Source organism: Erigeron canadensis, chromosome 4 (genome assembly GCF_010389155.1).
Source record: "Erigeron canadensis isolate Cc75 chromosome 4, C_canadensis_v1, whole genome shotgun sequence".
Lineage (NCBI taxonomy): Eukaryota > Viridiplantae > Streptophyta > Magnoliopsida > Asterales > Asteraceae > Erigeron > Erigeron canadensis.
Window position 1 is genome coordinate 32,322,026 of NC_057764.1, and position 14,836 is coordinate 32,336,861.

The 14,836-nt window shown below is 36.8% G+C and overlaps 2 protein-coding genes across 2 annotated transcripts; both read left to right on the forward strand.

The window, feature by feature from the left end:
• Positions 1 to 430: 430 nt before the first annotated feature.
• LOC122597423 (subtilisin-like protease SBT4.3) lies at positions 431 to 9,934 on the forward strand. Its single transcript, XM_043770019.1, is given in 12 exon segments — positions 431 to 516; positions 599 to 690; positions 837 to 1,083; positions 2,705 to 2,973; positions 2,976 to 3,196; positions 3,276 to 3,370; positions 3,454 to 3,666; positions 3,759 to 3,876; positions 4,425 to 4,638; positions 7,902 to 8,467; positions 8,825 to 8,862; positions 9,622 to 9,934. Coding segments are annotated over 12 exon segments (2,463 nt in total). The 5' UTR covers positions 431 to 439.
• A 28-nt stretch (positions 9,935 to 9,962) lies between these two features.
• LOC122597424 (subtilisin-like protease SBT4.3) lies at positions 9,963 to 12,897 on the forward strand. The gene is made up of 5 exons (XM_043770020.1): positions 9,963 to 10,121; positions 10,209 to 10,303; positions 10,893 to 10,896; positions 11,333 to 11,546; positions 12,299 to 12,897. The coding sequence occupies exons 1-5, from the start codon at positions 9,963 to 9,965 to the stop codon at positions 12,895 to 12,897; spliced, it is 1,071 nt and encodes a 356-aa protein (XP_043625955.1).
• The last annotated feature ends 1,939 nt before the right edge of the window (positions 12,898 to 14,836 follow it).

Here is a 14,836-nt window from a genome sequence, read left to right on the forward strand (position 1 = left end):
GGTCTAGTTGCACCATTACAAAATAATGAAATCTCGCCGGGGGTTGAACCTGGTCTCATCAGTAAAACCTGGATGCCTTGTCACACCATCTTTGGTCCTTGGCACAAATATATACATTTTGAACAACAAAAAGAAAATGTGTCCATTGTTGGCCGGAGTGATGGTATTCAATCAGTTAGGTACCTTAAACAGCAAGCTCAGGTGCATTGGGATAGTAAGGCAACAGAAGTCCTTTCGAGTAAATAGTATGACGAACCATCTCAACACCAGCACATTCAAGTTCATCGTTCTCAAACGAGTCCCAAAACTCCTTTTCCGCAATAATATTTGATCTGTGTGCCCGTGTTGGCTATAGTTTGCTAGGTGTTGTTTCCATGATTATACTATATTGCATTTCTAATATACTCTAGTTCATTCTTTTCAGCTCTATATAGTATATATGGGATCTCTCCCTGAAGGGGAATACTCACCTACATCACATCACTCTCGGCTTATAAAACAAGTGGTTGATCCGAGGTATATCTTTGATTTAGTGTTTTGGATCTCAAAACCTGTAGTGAATATTTCATTGATTGATTGATATCTCAAAAATTAACAGCTATGCAAACAAATCTATTATAAGGAGCTACACAAAGAACATCAATGGATTTGCTGCATACCTCACATCAGCAGAACGGGAAAAGCTCAACGGTAAGTCTTTAGTTATCTTATGCTATTTAATATAGCCTGGCTGATGATTTTGGAAGTATTCATAATTAATATGATGATTTTGGAAGTATCCATAATTAGTATGACAAACCTGGAAGTGATCAACTGAATATTTGAAATCCCAACAGGTTTTGATGAGGTCATTTCAGTGTTTCCCAATCAAAAGGTCCGGCCTCAAACAACAAGGTCATGGGACTTCATGGGACTTCCAAGAAAGACCGAAAGATGCCCTACGGTTGAGAGTGATATTATAATTGGAGTAATTGATCACGGCATCTGGCCAGAATCTGAGAGCTTTAGCGATGAAGGTTTTGGCCCTGTTCCAAAAAAGTGTAGAGGGAAATGTGCAGGTGGCTATAATTTCTCGTGTAACAAGTAAGTTCAATTATTTAACTTAATCTAGTCTTTGAAGAAATTACATATACTTCATGTCCTCATCATGGTATCTAACCAGCGAGGCATCGGACCCATCATTTAACTGTGATGCTCAACTCATAGGTAGGCCTGGCAAAAGGGGCAGGTCGGGCGGGTTTGGATAATGGATCAAAACGGGTGTGGGTTCAAGCGGGTCATTTTAGGAATGCGGGTCAAATGGGTGCCCAACAAGGTAGCTAACCAACGAGGCGACGGCCCGTCATATTACTGTGATGCCCGATTAATAGGTTGCCTTATTTTTATTTCTAAGGAGTTAGTAATCCTTTTAGTGTGTTTCATTTGACCTGGACTAATGAGTCTTCACCATTTCAATGTTTTCATATTTGATGTACTATGTTTTTCTGTAGTTTAAGCATCACGAAAACTTTCACTTAAGTTGACTCGACTCATCGGGCTTTTTTACATCATATTTATGTTCTAACAGAACATCCTTATAATCAACAGCTTAAGCGTGGTCTGTCATCATCTAATCTCCAAAAGTTCGTAACTATTAACTCACTTTAGATATAGCGTAAATATATACACTTTTGGGCTCTTGGTTCAAGCTTTCATAAGTTCGAATGTGCATATGCAATGGAACCTGCAAATACTCTGAGATGGTTGTAGTCTGCTTGATCACTAGCCCAAACTTCCGGATAGGTGTTTTAAACCATATTTCTGATTAAGGGGATCGGTCTATAAAATAGAGCAAAGTTCGTGTAGCTTCAGCCCATCATTCTATGTCTTGATCACATAATCCAAGTACACTCTTCTTGATTAGTCATCAAACGTCAACATGAAGTACCTTGCTCCACCCTTGCAGGCCCCCTGCAAATCAGAATGTACATAGCCCACTATACCTTCAGTTTTGTGTTTTCCTTGGTAAATATAGCTATATGATTCTTACCATACACACAGTTTTCAATAAACTTAGAGGTGTATTGCTTTAGGTTCCCATAAAACTGTCTGTCAATCTACAATGCCACAGTTTAGCAGGACTCAAACCGTGTTGAACAACTATCATTTACAAGACTCTTACTATGGGTCATATGTAGACTTTACCCGATTCAAACACTTATGATCAATATAGTATTTTAAGTGTTGACACAACCAAAATTATGTCAACAAAATCATGAGTTTTAAGAAATTATGTCAAAAAGGTGAGGGGACTATCTTCATAATCCAAAACCGCAACAAAAGACCCAACTGGTCTGACATATAATCTGTAATCTTTAATATTTATTCCCATATCAATTATAGTACCTGAACTTGGTTACCAATGCTAAGGTTGTTGGCACTATCAAGTTTCTCCATAATATCTGACTTTCCTTTATTTGATAATGTTGTCTGGACTGAATAACGACTCATCCGTGCAATAAGACATGATCAATCCTCCTTTTAAACCCACCATATTGAATCACGTAGACCCATTGTAATTAATTAGCTCTGATTTTACTTGTTGAATGTGATCTCAACAACAAATTCTCATAAAATGAGTCAAATCAATTTACAAATATGATAACCCCCATACATATATACTAGTTTAGAAACTAAAACAATTTTTAATGTCGTCCGTCCATAGGAAAATTATCGGTGCTCGTTCTTACGGGTATAGCTTTGACAACATCGAAGCTTCTGCCAGAGATGTCGATGGCCACGGCACTCATGTTGCATCCATTGCTGCTGGAAATGAAGTGAATGCAGACTTTTACGGTATAGCACAGGGAATTGCTAGGGGAGGCGTACCTTCGGCAAGGATTGCAGTTTATAAAGTTTGCACGGTTTTTTGTTTGGACATTGATATAATGTCAGCTTTCCAAGATGCAATAGCTGATGGAGTTGACATTATATCCTGGGGGGAGATTATCCAAAGGAGCTGACCACTGATCCCATTGGAATTGGGTCTTTTCATGCAATGGAAAAAGATATACTCACAGTCCATGCTGCCGGGAATTCTGGTCCTCCGATACAATCTGTTTTAGATTATGTGCCGTGGATCTTTACCGTTGCAGCAAGCTATACGGACAGAAGAATTGTTGATCAAATTATTCTTGGGGATGGTACAATTCTAGTGGTGAGTACATTGTTACACGCAATTTCATATTTACTTCTAGGTTAGTTATATAGTTAATGGATCTAACTGAATGTGGTAGGGAGATTCTGTTAATGCCTTCCCATCAAGTGATGCAGATGTGCCTCTTGTTTATGGCAAAGAAGTGACCCGCTCGTGTCCTGAATCAGATGCAATGTAAATATTCTGGTTATTTTTTTATACAAGTAGAAGATGAAAAATGCATACAAAGGTATAATGCATCTTTGTTATGCTAACAGGAGATGTTTACCCGCTTGCTTAGAGAGTTCCTTGATCAAACAAAAGGTTGTTTTGTGTGATTCAGACATCTTTAACCAGACAGTTAAAGATCCCCAAGCATTGGGATATATTATACCATACAAAACAAATACATCTGGTGTCGTGCCATCACCTGCTATAGTATTAGGTACTAATGACATTAACTCTGTCAAAACCTACAAAAATTATGCAAGGTATGATGTTTTTCTAGTAAATGTTCTTTGTAGTATTAAGTTTATGCTTAATCTATCGCCCTAACAATTACGAGTACTTGTCTTTTAAACAGAAAGCCTGTGGTTAAACTTTTGAAAAGTGAAGAGATTCACATTCCAGCAGCTCCTCTTATTGCTCCATTTTCTTCCCGGGGACCAACCAAATCAATACCAGATATTGTAAAGATATATGTTTCTGTTGTCTCTATACCAACAGTGCAAAATTGTTCTGATTTTATATTGGATGTTATAATCCATTAATGCATGTAGATATGATCGAAGTATAGGGGTTGTTGTGTTATTAGATTATGTATTTAGAGTCGTGGATGTAAAGTGTATAAGTTAAGGGGTTTAGTATTTCAAAGAATAGAGTCAATAACCGAATGGTGGTTAATTTTGGTTATAGGTAGTTATTAATGAAAAGTTGTGACTTTTGGAAAAAGTCAAAATGGTTAGGAAATATGTGTATAAATAGAAGTGTCCACGCGCATTGTAACATTCAACATAATTCAACTTATAAAAAGTGTAAGTTTGTGTTGTTGACTTTTGTTAAATAAAAATGTTTGATTCGAACCCAAGATAATCTGAAATAAACTACTAGGAAAGATTGCTTTTAAGTTAAGTACTCTATTAAACACTGGAAACATGATAGCCAGGATAGGTCATTTCACAATTGCTTATCTTTAGCAATCTTTCTGTATTGGTTCACGAGATTAATAAATATGTTTGTGCTGTGATAGCCTGATGTAACAGCACCCGGAGTAGAAATTCTAGCCGCTTATTCACCATTTGTTCCCCCCTCTGGAGTACCTTATGACATGAGGCGTGTGAAGTACAATATAATGTCAGGGACGTCAATGGCTTGCCCACACGTTAGTGCCGCTGCAGCTTTCGTCAAGTCTTTTCACCCCAACTGGTCTCCATCTGCAGTGAAATCTGCTTTAATGACTACAGGTAAAGTAGGGCGTGTGTATACATATATAGATGTGTGTGTGTAAAGGACACATTGCTGTCAGTAATGGAAAGGAACCGTGTTCTAAATCCTAAACCAAAGGGCATGTGGTCTATATAGCAGAAGAAATTTACATATTAAGCTAGAATTAAGAGCACTTATTGTTAGAATTTGTTAATAAAAATTTTTACTAGCTAAAAATTTGGTGCTATGGTAATACACCCAAGGTATATATATATACATCATTCTCCCAGTTAGGTACATGACATATGAGAATAGAGTACTTAATATTACTTATATGGATCAATTATATTTTTCATAAGCAGATACATCACATATCTAGCTAGCCATTGAATCATGTATATTTATCAAGCTTATAATGTCTCAGTTGCTGCATATATGTGTAACATTTGTAAAAATTAGACCCGTTTGTCTTTTATTAAACGTGATTTAACGTGATTAATTAATTCCTGAACCGTTGACCTAATGTGTTGAATGGCAAATTTCTCTAGTAGTTTAAATAATTAATTCATTTGAAAATGAATTTATGACGTGCTTTTATGCCAAACGAGATCATGTGAATGTATTGATCGGGTTAGAACGTGAAATGATTTAATTGATAACTAGTAATGTGGTCGGGTGATCCATGGGTCAACCCATGACCCATGAACCAACCCTATCCACCTACCCAATCAACTCCTTCCACCCTCATCCATTCATTCAATCCTTCCATCCACCTATCTCTCTCTCTCTCACACACACTTAATGCAAGGTTTTCATGTCTCCCTCTCTCTAGCAAATCATCATCATTAAATGTTGTTCTAACTACATTAGTCATAAATTCATCATCTTCATCATCATTTAACAATCATATTCAAAGATCAAAAGTCTAAGTGCAAGAAATTGGGTAATATAGCAAGAATTCGGGTTTTTGAGCTTGTTGGAGGATTCGGTAAGTTAGCCTAGTCTTGAATTCATCATTTCATGTTTATAAACTCATTTCTAGTCATATATGAGCAATATCGAGTCAAATTCCAAGTCAAACAATTAAAGGGGTAAAAATTAGGGTTCTTATGGACAAAGTGGGTCAAAACCGGGTTTTATACCCAAATGATGTTATGGGTCAAATTTTTGTAGTGGATATCTTTGAAAACACGTTTCTAGTCTAATACAAGTGGCTCATGGTCAAGTTTCGGGCCAATTCATACTAAAACTGAAAATTAGGGTTTTGGTTTATAAAAAAAAAAAAATAGAATAGGTCAAAATAGAGAATTTTTGCAAATCTATGAATCTGATCGATTCTGATTGGGGATTTGGAATGGCTAGCGTTCATTTAAGTTCTTAAGCACAAAATCATGTTTCTGAATGCCTCAAATCGATCCCTTAGCTCGAATTTAGGGTTTGTAGCATGAAAGTCAAAGTTGACTAAAAGTCAACTGGTGGTGTTCTTCATTGTTCTGCCCAGAAAGTTACCCAGATCGTCCCTGTTTTGAACCAGCGTACATTACGCCATTCTGGGCGCCCTTTACGCCCCCTTAACCCTGCACCAGCGTAAATACGCCCCAATTAAGCGTACCTTACGCCCCTCTCCATCTTTGATTTGAACATTACGCTTGAAACCCCCTGTTTACGCCACTCTGGACGCCAAAAACCTGAAGATCCAGGCCACCGTAACCTACGGTGGTCTGGCCGTAGATTACGCTGGTCAGAACTATAACCACCGTAACTTACGGTGGTAGGACCGTAAGTTACGCCGCCTTGTTGAGGCCGATTTTCAGTCTTCTCTTCTAGCTTCTCCCTCTCTTCTTGCGTCTCGCGCAGTCCCATGTGGGCCCCTCTGTCTCTGCTGGAGTCGTGAGCTGTGGGGTGGCGTGGAGGAAGAACCCAAAAACTGTTTTGTTGACTAAAGAAAAATTGAACAATTTGAGTATATATATATATATATCTATACGTGTATCTGCTTCTTTTCTTTCCTTTTTATTTCATTTCGGTTTCTACTTTGAGTTGGGCTTCCTCTTTGGGCCGATTGGGCTAACTCTTGAATTGGGACACTGATCCATTGAGGATCTAGTTTGGGTCGTTTAATGGGTCGAGTCGTATGCATACGTACATAGGTATATATATATGAAGAGTTATATACATATACCATACTCACGTTAATATAAAAATCGAGAAAAAGAACCTAATTTTATTTGTAATGGATAAACGTTAAGGTAATATACGTATATATATATAGACTTATGTATATATATATGCATATGTATATATAAGTGAATCTATATATATATAACCTAAATAACGCATTTGTATTAATACACGAATTATATGGATGTAAATATAGGTCGTGATCGTTGAAGATTTTCGGATACTCATAACTTATCAAGTATTTATAATCCAACATTTATTTGACAATACGAGGCAAAGGTGAGTTTCGTAGCCCCTACGTTTACTTTATTTGGGGTGGAGAGTGTACTCGTTTGTTAAATACTTGTCGGTTGATACGATTGATTATTATATTGAGCGAGATGATAACTCCCTAATTGTTTGCTTGTGATACGTGTTATTGAAACGTTTATTACATATATATGCTCACGTAATGGATTGTTGAATCCACGTTATGGGTATTTCTATACTCACGTTATGGGTTGTTAAACTCACGTTATGGATTGTTAGATCCACGTTTTGGGTATCTTTATACTCACGTTATGGGTATCTATATACTCACGTATTGGGTTGTTGAGCCCGCGTTATTGAACGTTAATAATCCTCGTATAACGTTAACGGTTGTTAACCCGACACACTTGATTCTCCTTACTTAAACCTACAAACTCACCAACTTTATGTTGACTGTTTTTAGTACACTTTTTAGGTGAACAGGTGAATCAAAGACATGTTGGATGATGACTGATTGTTTGCATGCTAGGGTTGGACTTGGACCTTACTGTGGATCCGTGATTCACCATTCCCGCTTATGGGTTATGCTTAGGATCATATACCATCTTTTGTCCTCTCTTTTGTAAACGTTTGATGGTCGTGCTCCTTATGCATTTTTGTATGGTCTCGGAATTGTAACTTGATTAACATGTGTGGATTTCCAATCCATATAATGCATCTAGGTTTGTCTCTACTTAATTTCCATGTCGTGTTGTGCTTTTCTTGTGGCATCCCATTATTCCGCCTTGTTGGGGTGTTACAATATGTCACTACTAATTTGAAGATAAAATAGATATGCCATGTCATTGCTTCTTATTTAGTTGTGTCACAGCCATGGAAATGAATGCGACCCTGAACACGGATGCTGAATTCGCGTATGGTTCTGGCCATATCAATCCTGCGAAGGCTACGGATCCCGGTCTTATCTATGAGACATCTCTCGATGAGTACCGCAAGATCTGGTGCCACATGCCAAAAAGCGTTGAAACATTCACAAATGGCAGTGCTACTTGTCCAGTTAAGATGACACTTAGAGAACTCAACTACCCATCTATGGCAGTGAAGGTTGACACGAAATCCTCATTTGTGGTTACTTTCCCAAGGACCGTAACAAATGTCGGTCCAGCTCAGTCAACATACACTGTATCGGTAACAAGAATCCCGGGGTTGAAAATCGCCGTGGAGCCCAAGAATCTACAGTTCACTGCTTTAAACCAAAAAATATCGTTTAGTGTGACTGTCAGAGGAAGAATCAAGTCACCACGAACAGTAAAGAGTGTGTCACTGATATGGACAGATTACGTTCGCCATGTCCGTAGTCCAGTCGTGGTATATACCTTGAACGCCACCTCTCGAGGAGCACCCCCGACACCACCAAGGATATACAGCATTAGTCATGTAATTCTTTTGGTGATTGTACTTTTGTATTGAAACCTCTAGAAGAATTTCATGTACTTAATCAAGATTATCGTAGATCTCTTTTTTTTTTTTTTTTTTTTTTTTTATCATTTCAGTTTTTCTGTAACTAGTGAAATTCAGTTTTGTTGTCGTATAATATATCCAACAGTTTGGATTACCTAATGAATGGGTTGATCACTCAACCAAATATATATAGTGAATTAATTCTACAAACTTATCAGGCGAGCGATAGTTAGACACACTACTTTTTGTAGCTAGCTTGTACATTAGCATCATCGTCCATGCTTAGCTTCTGTTCTTGAGAACCCCATGTCTTGCACTTTATTTGCCATGTAGGATGCCAACATGGAGACACCAAAAGCTTGGAGTAAGGGGTTCTTGAGAACCCCCACTTTCTATTTTTTTTTTCTTTGACTTGCCATTTGTAATTATTTTTCATTAAACCCCCTAAAGTTTTACTTGTTTTCTTTACTAATAAACTTGAAAGTCTATTCAAACACTTATGATCAACATGATCAATATAGTATTTTAAGTGTTGACACGACCAACACTTCTTTTCATCTTTACCTTTTTACGGAGAACCCTTCACCAGAGTCATCTTTATGGTTACTGCTACAAGAATTTTCTCCTTTGAGATGCTTTCCTTACATACATCAGAGTCTCAACAAAAGCATGCGTTTTAAGAAATTATGTCAAAAAGGTGAGGGGACTATGTTCATGATCCAAAACCACAACAAAAGCCCCAACTGGTCTGACATATAATCTGTGATCTTCAAATTTTTTTCCCGGGTCAATTAATAGCTGAACTCGGTCACCAACGCTAAGGTTGTTGGCACTATCAAGTTTCTCCAAAATATCTGACTTTGTCTGGATAGAGCAACGACTCATTCGTGCAATAAGACATGATCAATGCTCCTTTTAAGCCCACCATTATCCAAAGTCATTTTTTCCATCGAACATCTCCATATCGAATCACGTTGAACCATTGTAATTGATTGCTCTGATATTACTTGCTGAATGTGATCTCGACAACAATCATTAAATGAGTAAAATCAATTTACAAATATGATAAATACCCATGGATACATACAAGTTTAGAAACTAAAACAGTTTTCATTTTTGTCCATCCATAGGAAAATTATCGGTGCTCGTTCTTACGTGCTTAGCTTTGACAACACGGGACTTTCTGCTAGAGATGATAATGGACACGGCACTCACGTTGCATCCATTGCAGCCGGCAATGAAGTGAATGCAAACTTCTATGGCTTGGCACAAGGAATCGCTAGGGGAGGCGTTCCTTCAGCTAGAATTGCAGTTTATAAAGTTTGCGGATTTTTTTGTATGGATATTGATATAATGTCAGCTTTCCAAGATGCCATAGCTGACGGAGTTGACATTATATCTATATCACTTGGGGGGGGATCATCCAAAGGAGCTGACCTCTGATCCTATTGGAATTGGATCTTTTCACGCGATGGAGAAAGGAATACTCACAGTCCACAGTGGCGGGAATTCTGGTCCTGCAATACACTCTGTTTCAGATGATGTGCCGTGGATCTTTACCGTTGCAGCAAGCTACACGGACAGGAGAATTGTTGATAAAATTCTTCTTGGGGATGGTTCTATTCTAGTGGTGAGTACACTGTTACACACAATCTCATATTTACTTCTAAATATTATATATTTATATATAGTTAATGGATCTAATTGAAAATTGTAGGGTAATTCTGTTATTGCTTTCCCTTCGAGTGCCGCAGAAATGCCTCTTGTTTACGGCAAAGAAGTAACCCACACGTGCTCTGAATCAGATGCAACGTAATTATGCTTGTTCTTTATCTATGTAGAAAGAGGAATAAAAACAGATACAAAGGAATAATACAACTTAGTTATGTTACAGGAATTGTTCGGCACTTTGTGTGGAGAGTTCCATGATCACACAAAAGGTGGTTTTGTGTGATACAATTAAATGTCTTCAAGGTAGCTAAAGATCTTGGAGCATCGGGTTATATCATACCAAACGAAGAAAATACATCTGAGGTGGTGCCATTACCTGCTATAGCGTTAAGTACTAGTGACATTAACATTGTCAAATCATACAAAAAATCTGCAAGGTATGATTTCTTTCAAGTAAACGTTTCTTTGTACGTACTATTAGTATGGAATTAGTCTTATGCTTAAATTACCACCATAATGATATTACTTATCTTTCAAACAGAAAGCCTGTAATCAAATTTTTTAAAAGTGAAGAGATTTACAATCCAGCAGCTCTTCTCATCGCTCCATTTTCTTCCCGGGGACCAACCAAATGAATACCAGATATTGTAAAGGTACGTAATTATTATTACTTTAGATATTCACGAGTAATCGTTGTGATAATAAGAAATTGAATTTATTTTTGTTACAGATCAGTAATTATTATTAATTCAAATGTACACTGTTGAACGAAAGTTTTTAGGACGTACATTCCCTATTCAGGAAACTAATCTAGCTATAAAAAAGCACCATGTTGATTGGGAGTAAACCGCTGGCAACAAATAAGTATATACAGGAGATTTCAGATTTGGTTTTAGAGTAAGAGTTAGCCAGAGAATCCTTGTGTGATTCTTAGTGTTACAACCGATAGTACAGAGTTTGATTCAATCGTATACAGTTGTTATTACTTGTTTGTGTTTCATTGAGCCCCACTGGTTAGCATAAACCACTTTGAAATGATCATTATTAAATTTATGTATTACACACTGGAAACATGATACCCAGGATAGATCATTAATATCACAGTTGTTCATCTATATTAATCATTTTATATTGGTTCACGAGATTGATAAATGTGTTGTGTTATGATAGCCTGATGTAACAGCACCCGGAGTGGAAATTCTAGCTGCTTTTTCACCATTAGGTTCCCCTTCTGGATTATCTTACGACAAGAGGCATGCGAAGTACACTATAATGTCAGGGACATCAATGGCTTGCCCACACGTTAATGCCGCTGCGACTTTCGTCAAGTCGTTTCACCCCAATTGGTCTCCATCTGCAGTTAAATCTGCACTAATGACTACAGGTACAATATATGCATTTTAACTACCTAAACTGCATGTGACTGAGAAATTAGCAACTGAACTTGTGCCACTAATGGAAAGAAACCATGTCTGAACCTAAACCAAGGGGCATGTGGTCTAGGTCTAGTGAAATGGATTTATTGAAATTAGAGTTAAAAGCACTTGATAAAACCGCGAATATTAAACATCATGCTTGTATAACACCACCAAGGTATGTACATGATTCTCCCAGTTAGGTAAATGCAACGACATACGAGAGCAGATTACTAATTAACTTAAATAAATGGAGCAATTGTATTTTTCAAAAGCAGATACATCACATATACCTAGCTAGCCATTGAATCATGTACGAGTATTTATTAAACTTATCATGTCTCAGTTGCGCATATAACTAATTTGAAGAGGGATTAGTTTCCTCGAATGTAAGAAACTTTGAACGAATGTTTATAGTAGGAAATAACTAAAGTTGTGTGTATTGTATGTAAATAACTTTGAAATAATGTTTATTAAATGTAAGAATTTCGTTTCAACCAATTAAAATCTGACAAGTGGCACCTGTATATGGTTGCCACGTATGTTTTCTTACATACAATAAACATTTTTTCAAGTTGCTTACATACAATACACATAACTTTAGTTTTTTCCTACTATAGACATTCAGTCAAAGATAGTTACATCCCAGGAAACTAATCCCATTTGAAGATGATGGATAGATATGCCATGTCATTGCTTCTTATTTGATTGTGTCACGCAGCCAAGGAGATGAATGCTGGCCTTAACAGAGATGCTGAATTTGCATATGGATCTGGCCATATCGATCCTTTAAAGGCCACGGATCCTGGTCTTCTCTATGAGATGTTTCTTGATGACTACCGCAACATATGGTGCCACATGCCGACAAGCATTGGAACATTCACAAATGGCAGTGCTAGTTGTCCACTCAAAACGTCACATAAACAGTTAAACTACCCATCCATGGCAGTGCAAGTTGAAACGAAATCCGCATTTGAGATTACTTTCCCAAGGACTGTAACAAATGTCGGTCCACCTCGTTCAACCTACACTGTATCAGTAACAGGAAGCCAGGATTTGAGAATCAGTGTCGAGCCCAACACTCTAGCATTCACCTCTGTAAATGAGAAGATGTCTTTTAGTGTGACGGTCAGAGGAAGAATTAAGTCACCGTTTACAGTAAAGAGTGTGTCTTTGATATGGACAGACTCAATCCACCATGTACGTAGTCCGCTCGTGGTATATACCTTGAATTCCACTTCTGTGGGAGAAGCACCTCCGACATCATCAAGGTTTTGCAGCGTTACTTTAATCCTTTTGGTGATTGTACTTTTGTACTGAAAACTCTTTATATCGATAAAAATCTGTATAATTTCTTGTACTTAAACAAGATTATTGTAGATAATATATCATTGTAGTTTCTCTGTTAGTAATGAATTAATTCAGTTCCATTTTCGTTTTAGCCAACAGTTTGGATTACCTAATGAATGGGTTGATCCCTCAACCTAGATCTATAGTGAACTCTACACACTTATTACGCGATAAACACACTTTTTTGTAGCTTGTAGTCTTATACTTTAATAGTTATTGCCTTATCAAACAAAGAGGCTATAATTGCTCAACCAATTTGTCTAAACACTTACAGCTAAATTGATGGTGTACCATCCTCAATCATCCGGACTCCATGGATTATATATGATGATGTACCATCCTTAATCATCCGGACTACACGGATTATACGTATTGATAATGAGCCGGAGTCTTCACTAAGGCAAAGGACAAAACCAAGCTAAACCAATAGACTCCGCTGCCTGGTCACGAAGGTTGCGGCTAAGTACAACTTAGAACGTGCACTAGTACGTACGACCCGTACTTGTACCTCTAAGCCAGAATCTGTTGCACAACTGTCCAACAGTAACGGCTGCATGTCTGACAAAACTGTTAGCCTCCAGTTGTCTGGATCCTTCTGAAGAGGCCTATAAATACCTCTCAAGGGATTCATTCTAAACCCTAATGAAAAACAGACACTCACTTTCATATTTCACACTTGGTGGCGTGAAGCTAATGAATCCTTCACACCATTAGGGAACCGCCAATAAGTACGAAATCATCCATTTACACTCTTATAATAATCTATTATCACTTTCTCATACAAGATTAAACTCCCTTTAATTTAAGAGTAACTTTACCATTAAAAATAAATGGAGGTCTTAGTTATACTTTAATGGGGCTAGATGTAGTTTTATGGAGGATTTGCTTGAAGTTTAGTTGTAGTTTTTTAGCATTTACCTTGTTGGTCTTTTGATGTTGTTAATTACTGTACTTGGAACCATGCAAGGTTTTAAATAATGGTCGGCAGTCGTTATGCGGCCAATCACTTTTAAAAATAAATTTTATTTTGCACGCAAAGTTATAACTGGCGCAAAGTTATAACGGAGACTAGGTTGTATAATTGGAATGTGTTTAAAAATATACATATTAACAATTTGTTAACATAAAAGTCAATAGCAAAAAAGAACCTAAAAAGTTTATTATTTACTTAAAATCTAAAAAGTTTTATGGGATTATTATGACGTTATATGATTTTTTTCACTGAGGTTTATTATTACTACAAGGAAATCATTTACAACTAGACTATTATACCCCTATATTAATTTAGTTATTTTCATATTACATTTTCGGAAGTCAAGAGACACCCAAAATTATTCATCGTCCTATTTCTTCCATATGACAACTCCAGTAACACAATCTCAATCATGATAAAAAGATGTTTTCCCTCTGGATGATTTTTCTCTTAAAAAATAATTGGTCTTTCCAAATGGAATTGATAAAACGACATGCCTTCCCAATAGTTTTGAAAATCTTTTTATATTTACACCCATCTTGTGTGTGGATGGTGAGGGGTTAGATCTAAATTCATGTATCTTTATTTTTTTTTCATCTTTTGGTAAAACTGATTTCAATATAATAGGAATTAACTTTAGGAAAATCTGAGATAGTAAAAATTATTTTATAAGCATTTGAAGAATATATTCAAAGAAAAAAGTGTGTTCGTATATGTAATATATATTTGATTTTGATGGTTTACTAGATGTGCAAAGCATTCGTATTTCACCAAAATGAAAATTTTTGTTCTTGCTATCTCCATTTACAGCAGGAGTATAAGTGCTCGCCGGAGTGAATTGATGAGACTGTCAAACTTAAAATTGGGTAGAAAGAACATAAGGGCATAATTGTCCATTTGAATAATACTTCAGTATATGAATAAAAAATGTCAGTG

What these genes read in the sequence shown, in the direction of transcription:
- LOC122597424 (XM_043770020.1), top strand. Translation starts at nt 9,963, where the DNA reads ATGGAGAAAGGAATACTCACAGTCCACAGTGGCGGGAATTCTGGTCCT. An exon ending in GGGATGGTTCTATTCTAGTG is followed by an intron (nt 10,122 to 10,208) that starts GTGAGTACACTG and finishes TGAAAATTGTAG; the next exon opens with GGTAATTCTGTTATTGCTTT. An exon ending in ATCTGCACTAATGACTACAG is followed by an intron (nt 11,547 to 12,298) that starts GTACAATATATG and finishes TGTGTCACGCAG; the next exon opens with CCAAGGAGATGAATGCTGGC.